General features: G+C 50.4%; 2 protein-coding genes across 8 annotated transcripts in view; one reads left to right on the forward strand and one right to left on the reverse strand.

The window, feature by feature from the left end:
* Positions 1–12,251, forward strand: part of Wdr48 (WD repeat domain 48) — a 35,921-nt gene extending 23,670 nt beyond the window's left edge. For all 4 annotated transcript variants that reach the window (XM_038323268.1, XM_038323270.1, XM_038323269.1 and 1 more), the window contains 9 exons: positions 193–290; positions 2,625–2,732; positions 3,011–3,107; positions 4,009–4,104; positions 5,364–5,469; positions 6,156–6,243; positions 8,258–8,334; positions 9,717–9,906; positions 10,414–12,251. In XM_038323268.1, the coding sequence (XP_038179196.1) occupies positions 193–290; positions 2,625–2,732; positions 3,011–3,107; positions 4,009–4,104; positions 5,364–5,469; positions 6,156–6,243; positions 8,258–8,334; positions 9,717–9,906; positions 10,414–10,509 (956 nt within the window). In that variant the 3' untranslated portion in view covers positions 10,510–12,251. The remainder of the gene's footprint in view (positions 1–192; positions 291–2,624; positions 2,733–3,010; positions 3,108–4,008; positions 4,105–5,363; positions 5,470–6,155; positions 6,244–8,257; positions 8,335–9,716; positions 9,907–10,413) is intronic.
* Positions 11,475–18,871, reverse strand: part of Gorasp1 (golgi reassembly stacking protein 1) — a 43,106-nt gene continuing 35,709 nt past the window's right edge. For 2 of the 4 annotated variants that reach the window (XM_038323276.2, XM_038323272.2), the window contains exons 2-9: positions 18,665–18,745; positions 18,064–18,267; positions 15,622–15,708; positions 15,361–15,491; positions 14,925–15,138; positions 14,243–14,393; positions 13,737–13,889; positions 12,216–13,568 (exon numbers count right to left, since the gene is read on the reverse strand). In XM_038323276.2, coding sequence (XP_038179204.1) covers positions 13,351–13,568; positions 13,737–13,889; positions 14,243–14,393; positions 14,925–15,138; positions 15,361–15,491; positions 15,622–15,708; positions 18,064–18,267; positions 18,665–18,745 — 1,239 coding nt within the window. In that variant the 3' untranslated portion in view covers positions 12,216–13,350. Of the gene's footprint in view, positions 11,845–12,215; positions 13,569–13,736; positions 13,890–14,242; positions 14,394–14,924; positions 15,139–15,360; positions 15,492–15,621; positions 15,709–18,063; positions 18,268–18,664; positions 18,746–18,871 lie in introns of those variants that run through there. The other 2 variants (XM_038323273.1, XM_038323275.2) reach the window with 2 other exon arrangements.

Here is an 18,871-nt window from a genome sequence, read left to right on the forward strand (position 1 = left end):
TGCCTGACAGCTTGAATTCTATCCTCAGAGCCCATGTAAAGGTGGAAGAGGAGAACCAACTCCAGAGTTGGCACCTGACCACATACATGTGCACCGTGACCTTTATGCCTACACACATGTGCCACTTTCTAAGGATGAGTAGAAAGGCATTGGTTTTTTTCTTTTACCAATTGTTCTTTTTTCTTTCTTTAGGTGGCGCTAGTATCATTCAATGCCACATCCTTAATGATAAGAGACATATATTAACCAAAGATACAAATAACAACGTGGCATATTGGGACGTGTTGAAGGTGAGCGTCCTTGAGATTGGTGGTTATGGGACCATGCATTCCCCCTAGTTTTCCTTCTTTGTACATGACAATCAAGATTTATTTGGGATGGATACTTTAGATATAGGATGATGTGGTGGTTTACATTTTTAAGCACCTAAACCATTTCCCTGGTTGCTATATTATAAATTGTTTTTTTTAAAAAAAAAAAAAGGCTGCCTTACTTTAAAAGGGTCCACCAGAGTTCTTGTCCTTTGTGCTATTGGCATTTCAGGCTGGATAATTCATTGGCTATAGGGAGGGGTATTCTGTCCTGCCCTTTCTTTCACAAAGGGGCCCCATGTAACTGAGCAGATCCAGAGAAGCCTCAATCACTCATTGGCAAAACTGATTGATTCTTCCCTGGTTACCCAACCTCACCCTAGTGCAGCCCTAGGTCATGCTGCCCTGCGCTGACTATTTCCATGGTGCCCAAGAGTCTTGTCAGAACAGCATCTCTGTAAAGTTGAGCTGCTGGTGTTCTGTATGTGGCTCTGTTGCCCACTCTTGGTCTGGTTAGCTGCTCTCAGCAGAAACCTACTGTCCGAATGGGATCTAGTTCTGCTTGGGTGGAGCTCTGAGCTAGTGTGAACAGCTTCCCATGTCCAGATAATGAACCTTGAAAGGTTTGAAGTCACATGATCTGGTATCCTAAACCTAAGGGGGTAAAGAAGACAAGGAAGCCTGGGGACATGGAAGAATGGGCAGAGCTGTGTTCTAGTCTGTAGCCAGTGGCCAGTCACATGACCTACTGGACTTATCTAAACTGATGACTTATCCCCAAAATGTCTTTTACCCATTTCCTAGTGATGTCAAGTGCATATCAGGGCTCAGCACACAGGAACCATTCTGCGGCAGCGAATGGTGGGAGGAGGATGGGAAGGAAGTGGAGAGTGAAGGAGGAGGCTGTGAGGATGTGTGCTCGGTTCTGCTGTGGGAGAGCGAAGGAGAGGGCTGTGAGGATGTGTCCTCGGCTCTGCTGTGGTGGAAGTGGTAGAGGGACAGGATGGTGTGAGTCTGTCGTGGACAGACAGCACGCAGTCCACAGGTACTAGACAGAACAACACAGCAGCCGGCCGTGCCGACGCGCACCTTTAATCCCAGCACTCGAGAAGCAGGAGCAGGCAGATCTCTGAGTTTCAGGCAGCCTGGCCTACAGAGTGAGTTCCAGGACTACACAGAGAAACCTTGACATGGAGGGGGAAAACAGCAACAAAAGCTTCCAGGAAGGAAGGACTAGAACACACCCAGAAGGGCACCTTTTTCTTGCGCTGGGAGAAAGACAGAAGGTTTTCTGTCCACGCTTGCCTATGCACTCACGTGCTCTTCCAGATAGCAGGAATGGTCCGTTGTGCTGCAGACTTCATGTGGCAGAGACGGTGGAGGTGTGAGGGGCAGTGTGTCCTGTGTGCTCTCCGTGTGGGCGTAGTTGTAGCTCAGATGAAGACAAGAGCCTGCGATGACTGCATCTGAGTGGAGCCAGGACTTGGGTTTCCAGAGAGGAAGGAGATGGTCTGGGGGTGGGCGCTGGCCGCATCAAGGAGTGTGTGTGCAGAGCAGTAATGACAGACTTCCCCGTGGCTTGAGTCTGTTGCTGTGGTGTAAGCTTTCCCTAGGTCATTGGGAGGGAGCAATGGGATGTGGGAAAGTCCGTGTCTGCTTGCCTGTGGGGAGCTGACTGCGGCACTAGGTGAATGTGAAGACAGTTTAGTGTTCGCAGAATTAAATTACAGCCCCACCCCCTAGAAAAGATTATTTTCAATTTCAAAAAATTTTTTAAAAAATTTAATGTGTATGAGTGTTTGCTTGCGTACATGTCTGAGTACTGTGTGTGCCTGGTACCCAGGGAGATCAGAAGGGGGCACTAGATTCCCTGGACCTGGAGTAATTGGATGATTGTGAGCCAGTGGGTGCTGGCAACTGAACCCTTGTTTTTTTCAAGACCAACAAGTACTCTTAACCACCGAGCCATCTCTTCCAGCTCATTAGTTTAATTTTTTACTAACACGTAGTTATTTAAAGACCTTAGAATAAAAGAAATCGGCTCCTATGGTGAGGGAGGAGTTCAAGACAGGGTTTCTCTGTGTAGCTCAGGGGCCTGTCCTGGCATCGCTCTGTAGACCAGGCTGGCCACCAACTCACAGAGATCCACCTGCCTCTGCCTCCCGAGGGCTGGATTAAAGGTGTGCACCACACTGCCCATTAGCTCTGTTCTTAAGGTATACTTTAGAATTATTTAAACAAGTGTAAAATCTGGAAGAGTGAAGTGTGAGTGGGTCCATTAATTCATGCCGACCCTTGTGCTTCCTTGTGCAGGCATGCAAAGTGGAGGATTTGGGCAAAGTGGACTTCGAAGACGAAATTAAGAAAAGATTTAAAATGGTGTATGTTCCAAATTGGTTCTCAGTAGATCTGAAAACAGGGGTGAGTTAGCAATCAGTATTTGTATAATTTTGGATAACTGCAGATCCCTAGCACACCCTAACTATTCTGATGGAGTTTGATGTTTTTAAGTAATGTGCAATTCCTTTTTCTCCCATGTTAATAAACTGTCATTGAAGCCTCTGGCATTTGAGTAACGTGAGCCATAGCAGCATTGATTCCCATGAAGCATGGCTTGATGCCTTAGTCTAGTGTGTGGATGCCGCAGGTTCAGGTGCTGCAGAAGGGAGGGCATGCACTGACGTTGTTGTCTCTGGCAGATGCTGACGATTACTCTGGATGAAAGTGACTGCTTTGCTGCCTGGGTTTCTGCCAAAGACGCCGGCTTTAGCAGTCCCGACGGCTCAGACCCAAAATGTGAGTTAAGTGTTTAGGTGGAGCTAGGCAGGGATTGCTGGCTAGTCATCTTTGTAGTGTCCCCCTTTTTTTGTTGTGGTTTGGTGTGGGGTTTTTTGTTTGTTTTTTGTTCGTTTGAGACAAGGTTTCTCTGTGTAGCCCTGGCTGTCCTAGAACTCATTCTTTAGACCGGGCTGCCTTAAACTTAGAGATTAAACTGCTTCTGCCTCCTGAGTGCTGGAACTAAAAGTGTGCTCCATCACTGCCCAGCATATAGGACGATTATTGTGTCTTCGCTCAGCATTCTTATAAGAATTTGCTGTATAGAAAGCAGTGCATATGTACAGATAAAGCATTGCCAGTGTCAGGAGAGTATCTCTGTAAATAACATCAAGTTATTTAGTTTTTAGTGACTCATGCCTGTGATCCCAGCACTCAGGAGGCTGAGGCAGGAGAATAGTGTGAGCTCCAGGGCAGCCTTAGCTACTGTGTAGGACCCTGTGTCTACAAACAGGCAGGAGAGTGACTCCTGAAGAGCAGAGCCGTCCCCTGCGTCAGCATCTCAGAGTGGAGGTCGGGCTGAGCCCTGCATCCACACCCCAGCATGAAAGCACCTCCCTGTCATTCCTGGACTTGGGAGTAGGAAGAAAGAAGATGAGAAATCGAAGGCCAGGCTGAACTCACAAAGAAAAGACAGTGCCACTTTAAAAGCCACCAGATTTGGGTGGAATGCTGTAGGCACTCAATGCCGGCCCCTCTCCCGAGAACCTGCTCTCCCTTTGGGTGTCTCCTGCTGCCCTGCTCCTAGCCTGCCCTGCCTGTAGTTGGCTTCTCCAGCATCAGATGTAACATCCGAACATCGCTCTTCCTGTCTGAGCTTGGAGATCACACACTCTCTCCTGTTTCTCCTGTTAACTTGCAGTGAACTTAGGAGGACTCCTACTACAGGCACTTCTGGAGTACTGGCCGAGAACACACGTGACTCCCATGGATGAAGAAGAAAATGAAGTCAACCACGGTTAGTGTGTATGTTCACAAAAGCAAGAGTTGCTTGGGGTCAAAGGGTACTTAACACAGTGTGCTGAAGTGTGACGTGTATCTGTGGTGTGCCCAGTTCATTATGGGGTGTAGAGAGACCACAGCTCTCACAGGTGAAAGAAACCCCATGTTTGATATTCAGAACAGAAACATGCTGTGGTGGGGTGCATACCTTTAATCCCTGCAGAAATAAAACAGAAACATGACCAGCTCCTTCTGTGCCGGGGCAGTTAAGACTCCTGGTTTGTTGTTTGTTTGTTTTGATTTGGTTTGGTTTGGTGTGGTTTTTTTCAAGACAGGGTTTTTCTGTGTAGCTTTAGCTGTCTGTAGACCAGGCTGGCCTCGAACTCCCAGAGATGCCTGTGTCTCCCAAGTCCTGGGATTAAAGGTGTACACCACCACTGCCTGGCAAGACAACTATTTATAAATAATATTTCCCTTCCCTTTCTTTTTCTTTTCTTTCCTTTTTTTGGACAGGTCTCTTGTAGTCCAGACTAGCTCACAGTTGCCATAGCTCCTCCCACCTGTATCTCCCAAGTGCTGGGATGACAGGTGGTGCCACTGTGCTCGGGTTTACAGGGGGCTGGAGGCTGGCAGGGCACATGGTGCAGGGCAGGCAGTGGGTCAGCTGCCTTTCTCTTGTATTAAAACCCTCCAAAGGAGCTCTATTTACAGTGGATAGCATGCTGACTTCTGACCAGCTCCTCTAAGATACAGTCAATATAAAATACCAAATTCTTATTTTCAGGAATTTAATGTTTGTTTTTTACCTTTAATACTTTTTAATATTTAAAAAACTTTTATATGTATATGCCATATGTGGGAATGTATATGAAGGCCACACAAAGGCATCATATCCCTTGGAGCTGCAGGGTGCTGGGAATTGAACTCAGGTCCTGTGGAAGAGCAGTCTTATCTGTGAGCCATCTTTCCAGCTTCCTCCACCAATTTTTCTAACTCTAAGTAACAGGATTTTTAACTTTTAATTTTTTGACTTTTAGTTTGATATGTATCAGTGTTTTTCTGCTAGTGTGCATGTGTAGCACTGTGTGCCTAGTGCCCATGGAGGCCAGAAGGGGTATTGGGTTCCCTAGAACTTAACCTGGGTCCTCTGGAAGAACAGTCAGTGTTGTTAACCACTGAGCCATCTTTCCAGCCCCAGGATTATGTTTACAGCCTGTTGTGATGAGTGTTCAGAAGCTGTGGTCTCAGTACTAACAGACTGCTTGTCTTTTCTAGTGAGCGGGGAGCAGGAAAGCAGAGTCCAAAAGGGAAATGGGTATTTCCAAGTGCCCCCACACACCCCTGTGATCTTTGGTGAAGCTGGAGGTCGTACACTGTTCAGGTATGGATGAAAAGGACCAGAGGCCTGCCTGAGAAAGACCTTGCTTGATAGTCCAACCCTTTTGCTAGGAAGTGCTGGCTCAGACATGAGCAGTGTGTCACTAACCTGTAAGAACGTCTGGAGTTGGCTTTTCCGTCTGCTTGAGACAGTTAAATGCCCGGTGCAGTGCGTGATGCTGCAGAAGGGCCAAGGCAAGAGTCACAGCCCCTTCCCCGCAGATTCCTGCCTCCAGGCAGAGATCAGAAAGCCTTACAGCAGTTCCTGCCCACAGGGGACTGGGCTGCTCCTGGGAACTGTTAACTGCACTGACTCAGCCTGGGCTGCCGAGAAAATCCTCTCTGGACCCCCCAGGAAAGGAAAAGCTGATGTGACTCACGCCCCCAGCACAGCTGTGGGGAGCTGGGCAGGTGTCACTGGTGTCGCGTAGTTGTCAGAGATGTGGAAGGTGTCTGTCCCGCCCAGGCGTAGTAGCCAAACTAGAGCCCTCAGTGCAGGCGAAGTCCGTGTCATGCACCATGGCACTGGCTAGGCCCTATGGTGACCCAAGACTCAGAAGCAGCTTCATTAGGGCCCAAGTCTCTCTGCTCTATCTACTGCCACCTCTGCTGTCCTCAGTGAGCACTGTGAGGGTTCCTCCTCTGATGTCCCCTTGTTGTGACACTGACTACCTGATGGATTGTGTCTAGGCTGCTCTGCCGGGATTCCGGGGGCGAGACTGAGGCGATGCTTCTCAATGAGACAGTACCACAATGGGTAATTGACATCACTGTGGATGTAAGTGTCCCCACCCCCACTTCGCCCTTTGACTTTTCCCAGATTGTGACATTAAGGACTGTTGTAGACAGCACAATCTTAAACTGTAGCAAAAGTCACCTGTCAAGTGGAGTCCCCTCTGCTTTCCTGGAGTTCTCAAGTTGTAGATAATGCTGATAATGGTTTACATATCAATCGATTTTTATTTGTCAGGATTCAGTTATGATGATAACATATGCTTATTCTATAAGATTGGTGCTTGGGGTGAAGTGCCCACCTCTTGCCATCCATCCTCCCCACCTTTCACCCACCCTCCTCAGAGCCAGCACCCACTAGGAGGCTGACGCAGCCTTGGCTACTTTCTTCACCTACATGAGCCTATATTATGTGTGCATGTGCAAGTGTATAGCTCATTTTATTTTGCACAAAATCTCTTACAGTGTTCTGCAACTTTTTATACTAAAAGTGTGTCTTGGACATCTGTTCATGCCTGTACTCAATGGACTATTCCCTTTAAATGACAGCACCCTATTCTGTTGTGGAAATGTAGCATCCTCTATTTGATCAACCCCTTATTAGTGGACTTCGGTTGTTTCCAGTGTTTTCTGTTGCAAACAGTGCTGCAGTGAATGTCCTTGTACTACTTATATCTTTGTGTGCTTTTTAGGATAAATTCCTAGAAGTGGAATTGCTGGATCAAAGAGTATGCACATTTTAAATTCTGATAGATAATGCCAAATTGCCCTTCACAATGGCAATTTACTTCTGAGCCAAGTGTGCGACTGTCCAGTTCCCACAGCCACACAACAATGGACACTTAGCTTTGCTGTACGATAGGCGAATACTATCTGATGACTTTGATGTGGCGTTTCCCTTTATTCATGGGGAGGTTAAGAGTCCTTCATAGTGGCTGTTTGCATCTCCCCATCACCTGCCTGTTTGTGTTCTCTGACTGACTTGTAGGTGATCTTCTGTTGCATATTAACCTGACTCCTCTGTGCCTTCATTAAACTTTTACTTTGTTCAAGGTTCTTTCCCAGGTGGAAACCTAGTTTTTGTGTAATCACATTAAGTTAGGACTCTGGGTTCTTCCGTGTTTTGTTGGGTATTTCCTAATCCAGAATAGGGTGGAGAGAGCCTCCTTTCTTAGGTTCTTTGCACCTTCTCATTTTCTTGCCTGGCTCTGTAATCTGTTATTTATTCTTGTGTTTGCTGTGAGGTAAGGCTCTGGCTGTGCCGGTGCAGCCTGTGGCGTCTGTCTTGTCTCCGCTAATCTGGAAGGCTGTGTCAGTTCGTGCACTAAATTCCTGTAGACACTGCTCAGTCTGTTTCTAGACTTTCTTACGTCCTCTTGACTATTTTGTATATTCCTAAAGCCATTTGAAAAGGGATTTAATCTCTTAAAGCTTTAGAAAATTTGCTTTCTACCCCAGATATACAACCCAAGAACTTAAAGCCAGTTAGACCTGTGGCCTTCTCTGTCCAAGCTTCCCATAAACTACTGCTTCCTTTGAATGTAGAACTCATCTGGATGCATTACTGACCCTGTGGCATGGCTTGTGCCCTGAGAAGGATGGCCAGATGATGTCAGCCATCATTTGAGAATGGGTATTTTCTTCATGGTAGACCTCTGTCTGTCAGAGGGATAGCAGGAGAGTCCCCACTGGTGATGGCCACCCATGCAGCAAGTGAAGGCTCTCGGGCTCTCTCAGGACGCTTAAGCTTCTGGTTAGGCTTTTAGTCATCAGCCCCAATGTTTTGATTTATACAGCTTTAAAATTTTAGGTTTGTTTTCCTGTGATGCCTTGTACAATAATTTTAGAAAGGCCATGCCACAAAGCCTATTTATGGCACAAATATTGTATATAATTTGTCTTAATCTATTTTTACCTTAAACTAAACATCATACTTGGTGATAAAGTTTTCTCTTAAGGCACATTCAGTTGATACTGTAAATCTTGTTTTCCTGTTGACAGCATTTTAGTTTTATCAGCTAATAGAAAGTATTATACCTCTTCAACTTTTAATATTTCAGAAAAATATGCCCAAATTCAACAAAATTCCTTTCTACCTCCAACCTCATGCATCTTCAGGAGCAAAAACTTTAAAAAAGTAAGTAACTATTGCTTCCTTACCCCAGTCACAGCAGACGCCTCTGTCCCTGTGGTCGCTGCGTAACAAGGAGACAGGTGCTAGGTGGGAGGCTGGTTATTGTGGAGCTAGTCTCCTGCCAAAATGTACCTGAGCCATAATTGCTGACTCATGCCTCTGTCGTCTCAGCACTTGGAGGCAGAGGCAGGAGGCCAGCCGAGGCAATATAGTAACTCCAGCCCAGCTGAGACCAAGCAAGCAGTAAGTGGCAGCACACACCTGTAATCCCAGCTCTTAGGAGGTGGGCAGAGGAGGATCAGTTCAAGGCCATGGGAGACTGTCTCTAAAGGACAAACCTATGTGTAGTAGCTGCTCTTACAGATACTTAGGGAGGAATGAGAATGGGAAAATAACCAGTTTCTGAGCAGAGCTTTCCAGGTTTCTAGAAGGAATCACCAGAACACGTACAGATGGGTGGACTGTCAAAGACACAATTCCCAAGCAGAAACAGCCTCAAGATACCAAAAATGGGTATGGGGGTGCATGTTCCCACTCGGGGTGGAGTAGGAAGACATGAATGATTGTATGCCAGGTCGCAGAGCGTGCCGTGACATACCACCAGAAATTCCTGACAGGTAGATGTGGCTTCAAGAGAGGCTAACGGCAGAGAGGTTGAGTCTAGCAAGGAAGTGTGAACCATGATGAGCATGTATATGCTAGCAAGCAAAACCAGCAGGACTGCTAAACCGTCACTGGATTCGCGAGCTCACAGAGGAACCAGTTCCCACTGGCCCATCAAGACACTTCAGGAGTAACCACCATGTGGCCAAACGTTCTGTTCCATCTGTACCTTTGTCTGCGTGCACACACTGGATCACTTTACAGCAAGGTGCAGACATCACTTCCAGTAGACTCAATGACTGAACCTCAGACTCCTTGAAGACTTTAAACCTTACTGAGAGGTTTGATGATTGATTCATACCAGAGATAAGGGCTTAGTGAAAAGGGCTTCCGGTTGTGTAATTTACAACAAGCCAGCTGCTGGGTTTGTGGTCTGGAGCAGGCTGTGGCTCCTCCACTAGTGTGTCTAGCCTGGGGTGTTTGTTGTTTGCTTCTAGTTGAAGGCACAGCAGTGGGAAGTAACACTGAGCCGTGGGTAGTTAATTGGTGGGTCTACCCAGGGCTGCCCTCGCTTCAGGCAGTACTTGGAGTAAAATGCAGGTAGCCTTTGTGTGTGCATGAGCCATAGAGGGCACCATAGGAACTCTCTGACAGCTCTCAAATGGATCAAGACCATGACTAAATACATATATTGATTTTAGATGTCTGTGTGACTTTAGTTGTTGACACAATAAAAAATAATGAGTTTTCATGATGTCAAAACATGTCATTGTCTGTTCTAGAGACAGACTCTCTGCCAGTGACATGCTGCAGGTCCGGAAGGTGATGGAGCATGTCTATGAGAAGATCATCAACCTGGACAACGAGTCTCAGACCACCAGCTCGTCGAATAACGAAAAGCCAGAGCAGGAGAAGGAAGAGGATATTGCTGTGTTGGCAGAGGAGAAAATTGAACTTCTGTGCCAGGACCAGGTGAGTCCTGCAGAGATAACCACAAAGTCCAATACCGCGTGCTTAGGTTCTTAAGCCGTTGGCCTCCAGGGGCATCGGCTTCCAGAGGCTCTAAAGAGCCTCTCCCTCCCCGCCGCATCTCCCGGAAAAGTTCTTCAGCACACCTGAAGGAAACAGATGCACAGGAAGAGGACACAGCTTTACAGATGCCCACATCTGTAATGTGCCTGGTTAACAGAGGCAGTGGCATCTTGATTTGCAGGGTGGCATCTGTCATGTTAAAGAATTTGGGATGGAGGTGGGTGGAGAAGAGATGGAATTACAAGCAAGACGCACAGTGTGTCCTCAGGCAGGGCCGAGCCGGTGCTGCTGGTGGAGCAGCAGAAGCACAACTTCCAGTTCCATGGATGGAGTGGAGACAGGCTCCTAGGCAGTGGGAGCCAGCTGGGCCAGCTGGCAGGGCCTCTGGTTAAGGATGCCTTTAACTGTTAGTGACCGTAATGTTTTCAATGCACTTTGGCTATTCAGGTTTTGGACCCAAATATGGACCTTCGAACAGTAAAGCACTTCATATGGAAGAGTGGTGGAGACCTCACACTCCATTACCGTCAGAAGTCCACGTGAAGAGTGGGCCGTGCTCCTGGGTTATTCATCAACCTTCCTCTGTGGCCCCGAGTAGTCCTAGGAAGCCCGCCAAGCCCTACTGGGAGCAGGAGCTCCGCCGGCCGATTTGATGACGTGACTAATCGAGATGTAATATAGAAGCAGGCTCCGTGCATAGGTTAAGGTGTCCCCAGGGATCAGTGCAAGGACAGACGAGCCCCAGGCACTGTCCTTCGAGATGTACAGAGAACCTGCAACAGGCCAGTGCAGACTTGGATGACTCCTTGGAAGGACCCACCTTTGTCTCTTAGCACTTGGTAGAGAACATCAGCGGGGCCATCTGTCAGCGCATCTCAGTTTCAGACCCATGAGTTGTGCAGCTTTTCTAGTACATTCCACTCATCAGTACCTATGAAGGCTTTTTCCAAATTTGTGGTTACAGAGAACAAAAGTTGTTTTCATCATCATGTAAGAGTTATTTCTAATGGGAACCATCGCTGCTGCGCAGTTCAAGAGCCAGCCCATTTCAGGAGAAATGGCCATGAAATACCGAATCTCAGCTCTGCTCTATAGGAAGACCTGCCACTCCAAGGCTAGGGCACAGTACTCGGACTTGCAGGCAGCAGCCTGTGTAGTGAAGTACTGCCCCATAGTCACCTGGCCGCACAACAGCCCAAGCAGCTGTGGCCACTCTTTTCCCTCCAGCGCCCAGTCTTCCTCATAGGCAGAGCCAGCGGGAGCCACAGCTTCCTGCCCTGGGTGAGCGGCATGACGCTGTCAAAACTAAGGCCATGCTGAAGTTTGTTTCATTCGAATGCTACCTAGAGTTTGTTATTAGAGTAAAGAGATCTCACAGTGAGTTGGTTTGATATTTCTATCGTGGTCCATGTTTGTTTTTCCAGTTTTATATGTGGGCTTTTGTTAGACCTGCGTCCAGATCTTTCCTCTGTCTTTCTAGCAATCAAAAGCTTTCGTAGACTCATGGATCTTGTACAGAGTATTCACTTACTGGGGATAAACACTTCAACTTTGGATTCTTCCCAAGGCTGTTCTCATTCAGACAGATCGATGGTCCCATCCACCCCACTCCAGAAGACAGCCTTGAACAAAGCCAGAAGCACAAGTGCCTTCAGGGGCAGTTTATTCCAGTCCAGTTACCTCCCTACCGCGTGGCCTGTCCCCCACAGGAGCAGGGACTGGGGAGGGCTGGCTTTTCTACATCTTCAGTGGTTCTGCTGGGGGCAGCTGATGGGTCCAGGTCCGTTCCTTACAAATTGAAGCATCGATCCGCACAACCGCAGAACGGGGTCCCCTTACTGCTAACTGTGGAGCACAGACATGCCATGGCTTCCACACCTTCAAGTGAGCAAAGACATTTCCCAGGCATTAAAATATTCTCCCTCAGAGCAACTGACGGCTTTTTTACTGAAGTCCTTTTTGTCTGTTGGATACAACAGTGCACTCGGGGTGCGTGTTTTTAGTGACGGTCATGAACTGAAGCAAGGGATGGGGTGGGGTGCTGGCCCTCAGCAGTGTTTGCAGGAAGGGCCTCTGCACTAAGGGTTCTACTGGTTATGGCCCAGCACTGAGCGGCGGGCAGCAGTGCCCCTGTGGTGGATTTTACCTCCCAGCATGGTTGTACTTTCTTTTCCCCTCTAGTCAAAATAAGTAATAAGTTTTCCAGAAAATTGGACAGTCTGCAATGGCCGAAAAGGTCAGAGTCTGTATTTCAGGTTGTATAGAATAAAGCTTTAGTTAAAATACTTCAGTGTCGTACACATTTATTTTTCCATTTGTCGTTTTCCTTCACAGCAGACTATGGGGAAAGAAAACACCCTCAGCATCCATCTTAACCTGCTTATGGGGTCTCTCGGGAACAGAACCTTCCAGTTAGGGCAACCAGGGCTCAGAGCACCTAGCTACAGAGCTAAGGTGAGCTGGCCCCAGAGCAGCCCTGTGGGGGTGACCCTGTTGTGTGCCCACATTCCTGGCACTCACCAAGAGGCCCTGGGATGCCTCCCTCATAGACCTGGCTATAAATGTATTCCTAGCGTTTGCCCATCTGGTGGCCCACTGCATTGCTCGGCCGGTGCTTCCTAGCACAGTGAGTGCCCTGTACATAGAGTTACACAGATGGGAAACGACCAAAGGCCGCGTACAGTGATGATGCAGGAGACTGCAACTGCAGAGGGCATGCCTGGCCATGTAGAAAGCCAGCAGAGCCCACAACCTCCCCTAGCCTTAGCCTCTAAACTCGAGGCACCTAGAGTTTTCAGGACAGTTTCCCTCATACTAAGGACAGACAGAAGGCCTGTACCCACTCTCACCTGGTCTCTAGCAAAGAGGTAGAGGGGTTTCAATGGAGGAGCCATCAGACCTGGCTGAATACCTTCTGCACTCAGGCAGTTGTCTGTATGTGGGGCCCCTGGTAGGAGGGGTCACGGGACACCACAGCTAGAGTGTGTCTCTCCTGTGGGGAGGGGAAGGTGTCACTAGCACAGGTAGATCCCTGAGAAGGGCCTTTTCCAACTTGAGAAGAAAGTGGCCAAGTATACACCTCTCTCCTCCAGCGTAAGGATTAGAATGGGAAGGGAGGGCCCTGGGACTTGGAACCCCACCTCAGTACAAGGGGGGCTGCTGGAAGACATAGCCTCTCTTGTCCCTCGTCTTCACACTCAAGATTGGGCCCTGCTGCCTCTCCCTACCCATGAGGCTTCAATGCTGTTGCTCCCAGCTTCCCTGCCCCTTCAGTCCAGGACCATGTACTGGGGTAAAGGTGGGACCCTAGGAGACCACGGCAAAGCCCATGCCTTTGGGAGCTACACAGACAAGCTAAGCAACACCAAAGGTCACGGACCCTTCTCACAGCCCAGGCTGCGGTTCTAGGGCGACCCCCTCGGTCTCTGTGTCTGCTGGCTCCTCAGTCTGTGCCTCCAGCAGCTCCGCAGACAGCCCATCTGGTGAGGATGCAGAGGTGAGTCCGTCGGGGAGAGTCAGCTGGGGCAGGTAGTCCTGGGTCTGGGCCCCGGGACTGTCCGGGAAGGAGATCTCAAACTCGGAACCTGACCACGTGGCTTCCCCTGAAACAGAGTAGGGCCAAGGAGGCCCAAGCTTAGGGGTCACTCCCCTGCAGTCAGGCTGTGGTGGAGGTTAGAAGCCAAGCATGTGAACCCCTAACCCACCTTTGAATCTCAGGGCAGCCCTCCCCAAACCCAGGGTTTCTCGGGGCGTCACTGAAGGTCACTCACCACCCCGCTCATGTGAACTGCTACTGGAACCCATGTCCTCTGGTCCCGAGGCGCTGAGAGCTGTGGAGGTCAGCACTACGGAGGAGGACAGGCTGGGGCATACACTGGTGTTGCTGCTGTCTAGAAGAGACATCCCTGACACATCCAGGAAGCCTGGGGAAGAGAGCAGCTCAGGTCTCTGCTCACATAAAACCCCAACTATTGGAAATCTGGGAGCCTGTCTCCCCCTGCCATGTTCCTAACTCGCCTTTGGCCCTACCAATACCCTCCACCAAACCCTATGGAGGTTGTCCCTGAGGGACAAAGAGTTGAACATCATGGGGTAGACCATGGCAATGGGCCCAGACCCTTCTCTGCCTCTGTCTGTCTACCCTTGACTGGACGACACAGGTTAGCAGGTCCTGAGAAAAGCTGGGGCCTGCTACATGAGTGTAACCCTGAGCCTGCAGCCCACTTCAGCACCAGGGCTCCAGGTGCCTCAGTCTCCTCTGGAGCCTGTCCCATACCTGGGTCCATAACCCGCTGCACTGGAGGTGGAGGCTGAAGAGGGATCTCCATGGAATGTGGGCATCCCCCAAAGTCAGCAGCACCATGGCTAGGACTCCCAGGACCAAGGAGCTGCCCTTCCGTGGAGCCACTGGGGACCTGTGTCAGGGCCTAAAGATGCCAGGAAGGAATAAATTGGGAGTCAAGACAGTGCCAATAAAGATTCAATACAGAAATCTCCAACCTGACTGCGGCCCGCCCCGGCACTATAAATAATATCACCCTTGGTTTCTGTGAGTGGTGGGGTCAGGCCAGATCCTCCCTGCAACAGACACACTGAGAAAGGTTTCTGACACTCTGGGGGGGAGGGGGGGTTATCCACACTCCCTGAGCCTCACTTGAATCCAGGTACACATGGGGGCCACGCATCCTAACATGTCCACCACTGGCCCGGCTGTCCCTCCCTCACTGTAGTACAAGGTTCTGTCCGTTTCAGGGTCTCAATTTACCACTCACAAAATGACCACCAGTGCCTCGTCTCTACTCCCAGGGCAACTGAGTCAAAAGCGTGTTTCTCTGAACCCAAGCAGAGCCTCTCTGCTTCTACTGCATACCGGGGCAGATGGGCCTCCTCACAGGCCCATGGGGAGGCTGCCCCAGAAACTCCTCCCATCCCTACCATGACAGATGCTGCCCACACACCTCCGTGTAGTCACTGTGTCTGGAACCCAACTCTGGGCTGGAAGAATCTTGAAGGATGGGCCACGGTGGTGGGGCACCAAGAGGCAAGTCACTAGGTTGTGGAGTATTAGCTGCTGGAGTACCAGACGGTGAGGTCCCGCCTGGCTTCTTGTAGTGGCCGGAGGGCTGTGTTGGGATTCGGTGTAGGTACCCATAACCAATACCACACCCCAGACTATGGAAGGCCAGAGACATTCAATCAGGGTTGTCCACGACACAGCCCTCCCTACCTATACCACCCCCACCCACAACCATGACTGAGCAAGGACACTCCTGGGCAGGGAGGAACCTCAGGACTCGGGGTACAGCTCCGTCTCCTCCAAGGGATGCCAGAAGCCCAAGCCCACTGGGCCAGCCCACCCATCTAGCCCTGTAGCCCTGTGACCCCAGGAAGTACCTGCCCTCTCCACCCCAGGCTGCATTGGGAGTCACAGTCACCTCCCGGCAGGAGTCGGACTCGGAATTATACACCATCAGCTTCAGGGGCTTCCCCTCATGGGATTCAATGAGTGAAAAGAAGTCTTCAGACTAGGAGAAACACAGTGTCTGAGGGCTGCTCCCAGCACTGGCCTGGAAGCCTCAAATGAGACACCTATGCACAACACATCTGTCCACGACCCTTCAAGGGGCCTGGAAACAGACACCACGGGTTCCTTACCTCCTGCAAAATCTGGTCAGAGCCAACCACATAGTCTGTGTAGGGACACAGGCCAGCCAGGGCAGCAGGAGAAGAGGGCTCCACGTCCTGAGGTAAGAAAGAAAAACTAAGACTCACGGCTGAGCAGAGAGACGAGGCAGGGGGCTGTCTCTCTAGGAAGAAGGACCTTGTCCTCTGTTGCCAAGCACAGCCTCAAGCGAGACTTCCTTCTTAGAGGGACCACTTCTCTGCCTCCCCCAGTCTAGCCAGCAGAGGGCAGCACCTGCCTGCAGTCCAAAATCTGACCTGCGGCTCCACTGCCGCACCAGTCACAGGCCAGTGCCTGGGAAACCGCTACCGAGCCAGCCACAGCTACGTAGTGAGACCCTGTTTCAAAAAACTTAAAGAAAGCCAGGGGCGAGGGAGCTGGTTTGTGGGTGGAGTATAAGCATGAGCTCCGGGGTTTGATCGCCGACAGCCTTGAGAAAGCCAGGGCAGCAGCACTGGGCAGGAGGTTAAGGAAGGAACTGCGTGAGAGAAAAAAGATGCTTGTACATACACAGCAAGTAAAGGTATGTGCCACAAAGCCTGGCACCCTGAGCTCGGCTGCCTTGTTGCCCGTGTTGCAGACAGAGGCTGGAAACATGAGGACTAAGAACGTGGTTCCTTCCTTCCTCCAAGGAGAGTTCCACTGGAGCTTGGGCGTCTAGCCCATGGCCTATGGCCACATGCGGCCCGGGATGGCTATTAATATAGTCCAGCCCAAAGTCAGAAACTACTAAAACCATTGGGGGGGTGGGGGTGGAGCAATCAGTAAAGCACTGGCTTCACCTGAGTTCAAGCCCCAGAATCTGCGCCAGGGCTAGGGAGGTGGCAACAGGCAGACCCCAGGAATTCACAGGCCAGGAGTGTGGTCTAGCTGCTGAGCTCAGGCCAGTGAGAGAGACACTGCCTCAAAGGAGGTGAACAAGACTCCAGGGATGAACCCAAGATTGTCTTTTTGCCTCCATGTGCACACACAAATGAGCACGTATGTATCCATGTGCATATACATCCATATATATATATATATATATATATATATATATATATATATATATATCATGATTGGCTAGCGAGCCAGTTTAGTGCAAAGAATGTCACGCTGGACCTGAGTTCAGCCCCCAAGAGCCCACATGGTGGAAGGAGTGTTGTCCTGACCTCCACATGTACCAGGGCACACATGTACCCACAGAAGATAAATGTAATTATTTGTGAATAAAAACAAAGCACTAATTATGAGCTGGTCTGTAACTAGGCTGTGGTTGGGTAGCGTGAGCTTCGTAGACGACAAAAGCACAAAAGGAAGAGGTGCGCTCTCAAAAACCCACGTGTCAAAAGCCGGGCACCACTGAACATGTGACCCAAACCAGAAGCTGGAGCCCTGCTGCGGCCCCACTGTTCCTAAGGAGTGCTCAGGTGGCTGCTTTACCGGCCCATTTCCTGCAGTCAGACTGCAAAGACGTCCCAGAGAAATCGTGGGAGGCAGCTAGAGCCCCAACCAGCAAACCTTCCATCAGGGCACTCCCTCCGCCAACCTAGGAGGCTGAGCATCGGAGAACTCGGGTGCCACCAAAGCACACAGGTGCCAGGTGTGCATGTGTCTGTCACCTAACGCTAACATCTGGGGCGGCTGTTACTGAGGCTGGCTCACGTGGCTGCTATATAGCAACCACACAGAAGGTCACAGAAACTACCATGTGGTCTGTACCTATCCACCTGGAGCAACCCATCAACGCTGTAGAGGGCTTCTGGCAGCTCATTCTACCTCACCCTTCAAGAGAAACCATGGCATGGGGCTGCACAGACAGCTCAGAGGTTAAGGGCACTGGCTGCTCTGGCAAGGGACCCAAGTTTGATTCCCAGGACCCACATGGCAGCTCACAACCATTGGTAATTCCAACCCCAGGGGACCAAAGGTCCTCTTCTGACTTCCAGGGCACTGCACACACGTGGCACACAGACCACAGACAATACATGCAGACAAAACGTCCATATACACAAAATAATAAAACAAAATTTAAAAGAAAGAAACTAAGCTACAGAGTTAAGAATGCCCAAAGGTGCTAGGTGTGGTGACGGTGCACACTTAATTTGGCACTCGGGTGAGAAAGGCTGATTGATGGGTCTGTGCAGGTTTGTGGCCAGCCCGCTGTATACATTCCAGGCCAGGGAGGGCTACACAGTGAGACCCTGACCCAAAGCAACAAAATAGAACCAGAATGCCCAAGGTCACACAGCTAACAGAAGCAATGTTCATCTGTCCTCTGGGTACAGGGACACTAGGCAAAGCCTATCCTAGGGCTTTACTCTGCCCTCTGCTCCCTGCCCCACCCACCAGCCCTGGCCAGCCTGCCCCCGCATGCACCCGCATGCACCCACATGCCCCAGCCCTGCCCAGCCCCACGCCCTGCTGGTACTCACCAGCACGTGCCACACGTGCTCGCTGGCCCTGCGGAAGCTGCAGAAGCGCACGCTGGCTCCCAGTAGGCCCTGGCCACCCCACATGTTGCTGGGCACCACCTCCACCTCGCGCACCTTCATGGTCTTCATGTTGAAGACCTCCAGCTTCACCGGCTTCTCCACATTGGCTTTCAGCAGGGCCTTCAGTGTGTCATTCTCCTTGTTCTGCGTGGGCCAGGAGGGGCTGGCTCAGACTGAGGCCCCGCACCCCTCGGACAGGTCAGGGCCAGAGAGGCATGGAGGGCCTGTATGAGGGCATGCTCCGACAATACTGGGTCCAGCTGCATGGGCTAGGTTTGGGCCTGCAGCCACTGTGGCCATGACTGTCACTACCCAGCTCCAGGAACCCCAAGTCCTACCAAGCCTCGTTCCCTAAGCTTTCCAGAAAGCACAACAAAGCAAGCAAAAGGCCTCTTAGGCCCATGTCCAAAGGGCTCATATGCCTTGAAAGGCTGCCTTCTTAGGGCTGGTGACCACCTCCAGAAGTCCCTCTGGCCCTGGACTACCCAGGAAGAAGCAGGCTGGGCATCCCGTGGGGACAGGGAGAAGCGGGGACCCTCACCAGCCTCGAGTGCCCAATGGTGATGATAAAGTCGAAGTAGGGTTCCAGGCCTGCCTGCTGGGCCGGCGAGTTCTCCTGTACCTGTCACAGGGCAGAAGCAAGTCACGCCCCGCCCCAACTCACGCAGGTTCCAGAAGCCCTGCTCCAATTCCACAACTGCTCTGGCCACTGCCGGGGTTCCCCTCAGCTCCCGCTCACTACCTCCTC

This window comes from Arvicola amphibius, chromosome 3 (assembly GCF_903992535.2).
Source record: "Arvicola amphibius chromosome 3, mArvAmp1.2, whole genome shotgun sequence".
Classification (NCBI taxonomy): Eukaryota; Metazoa; Chordata; class Mammalia; order Rodentia; family Cricetidae; genus Arvicola; species Arvicola amphibius.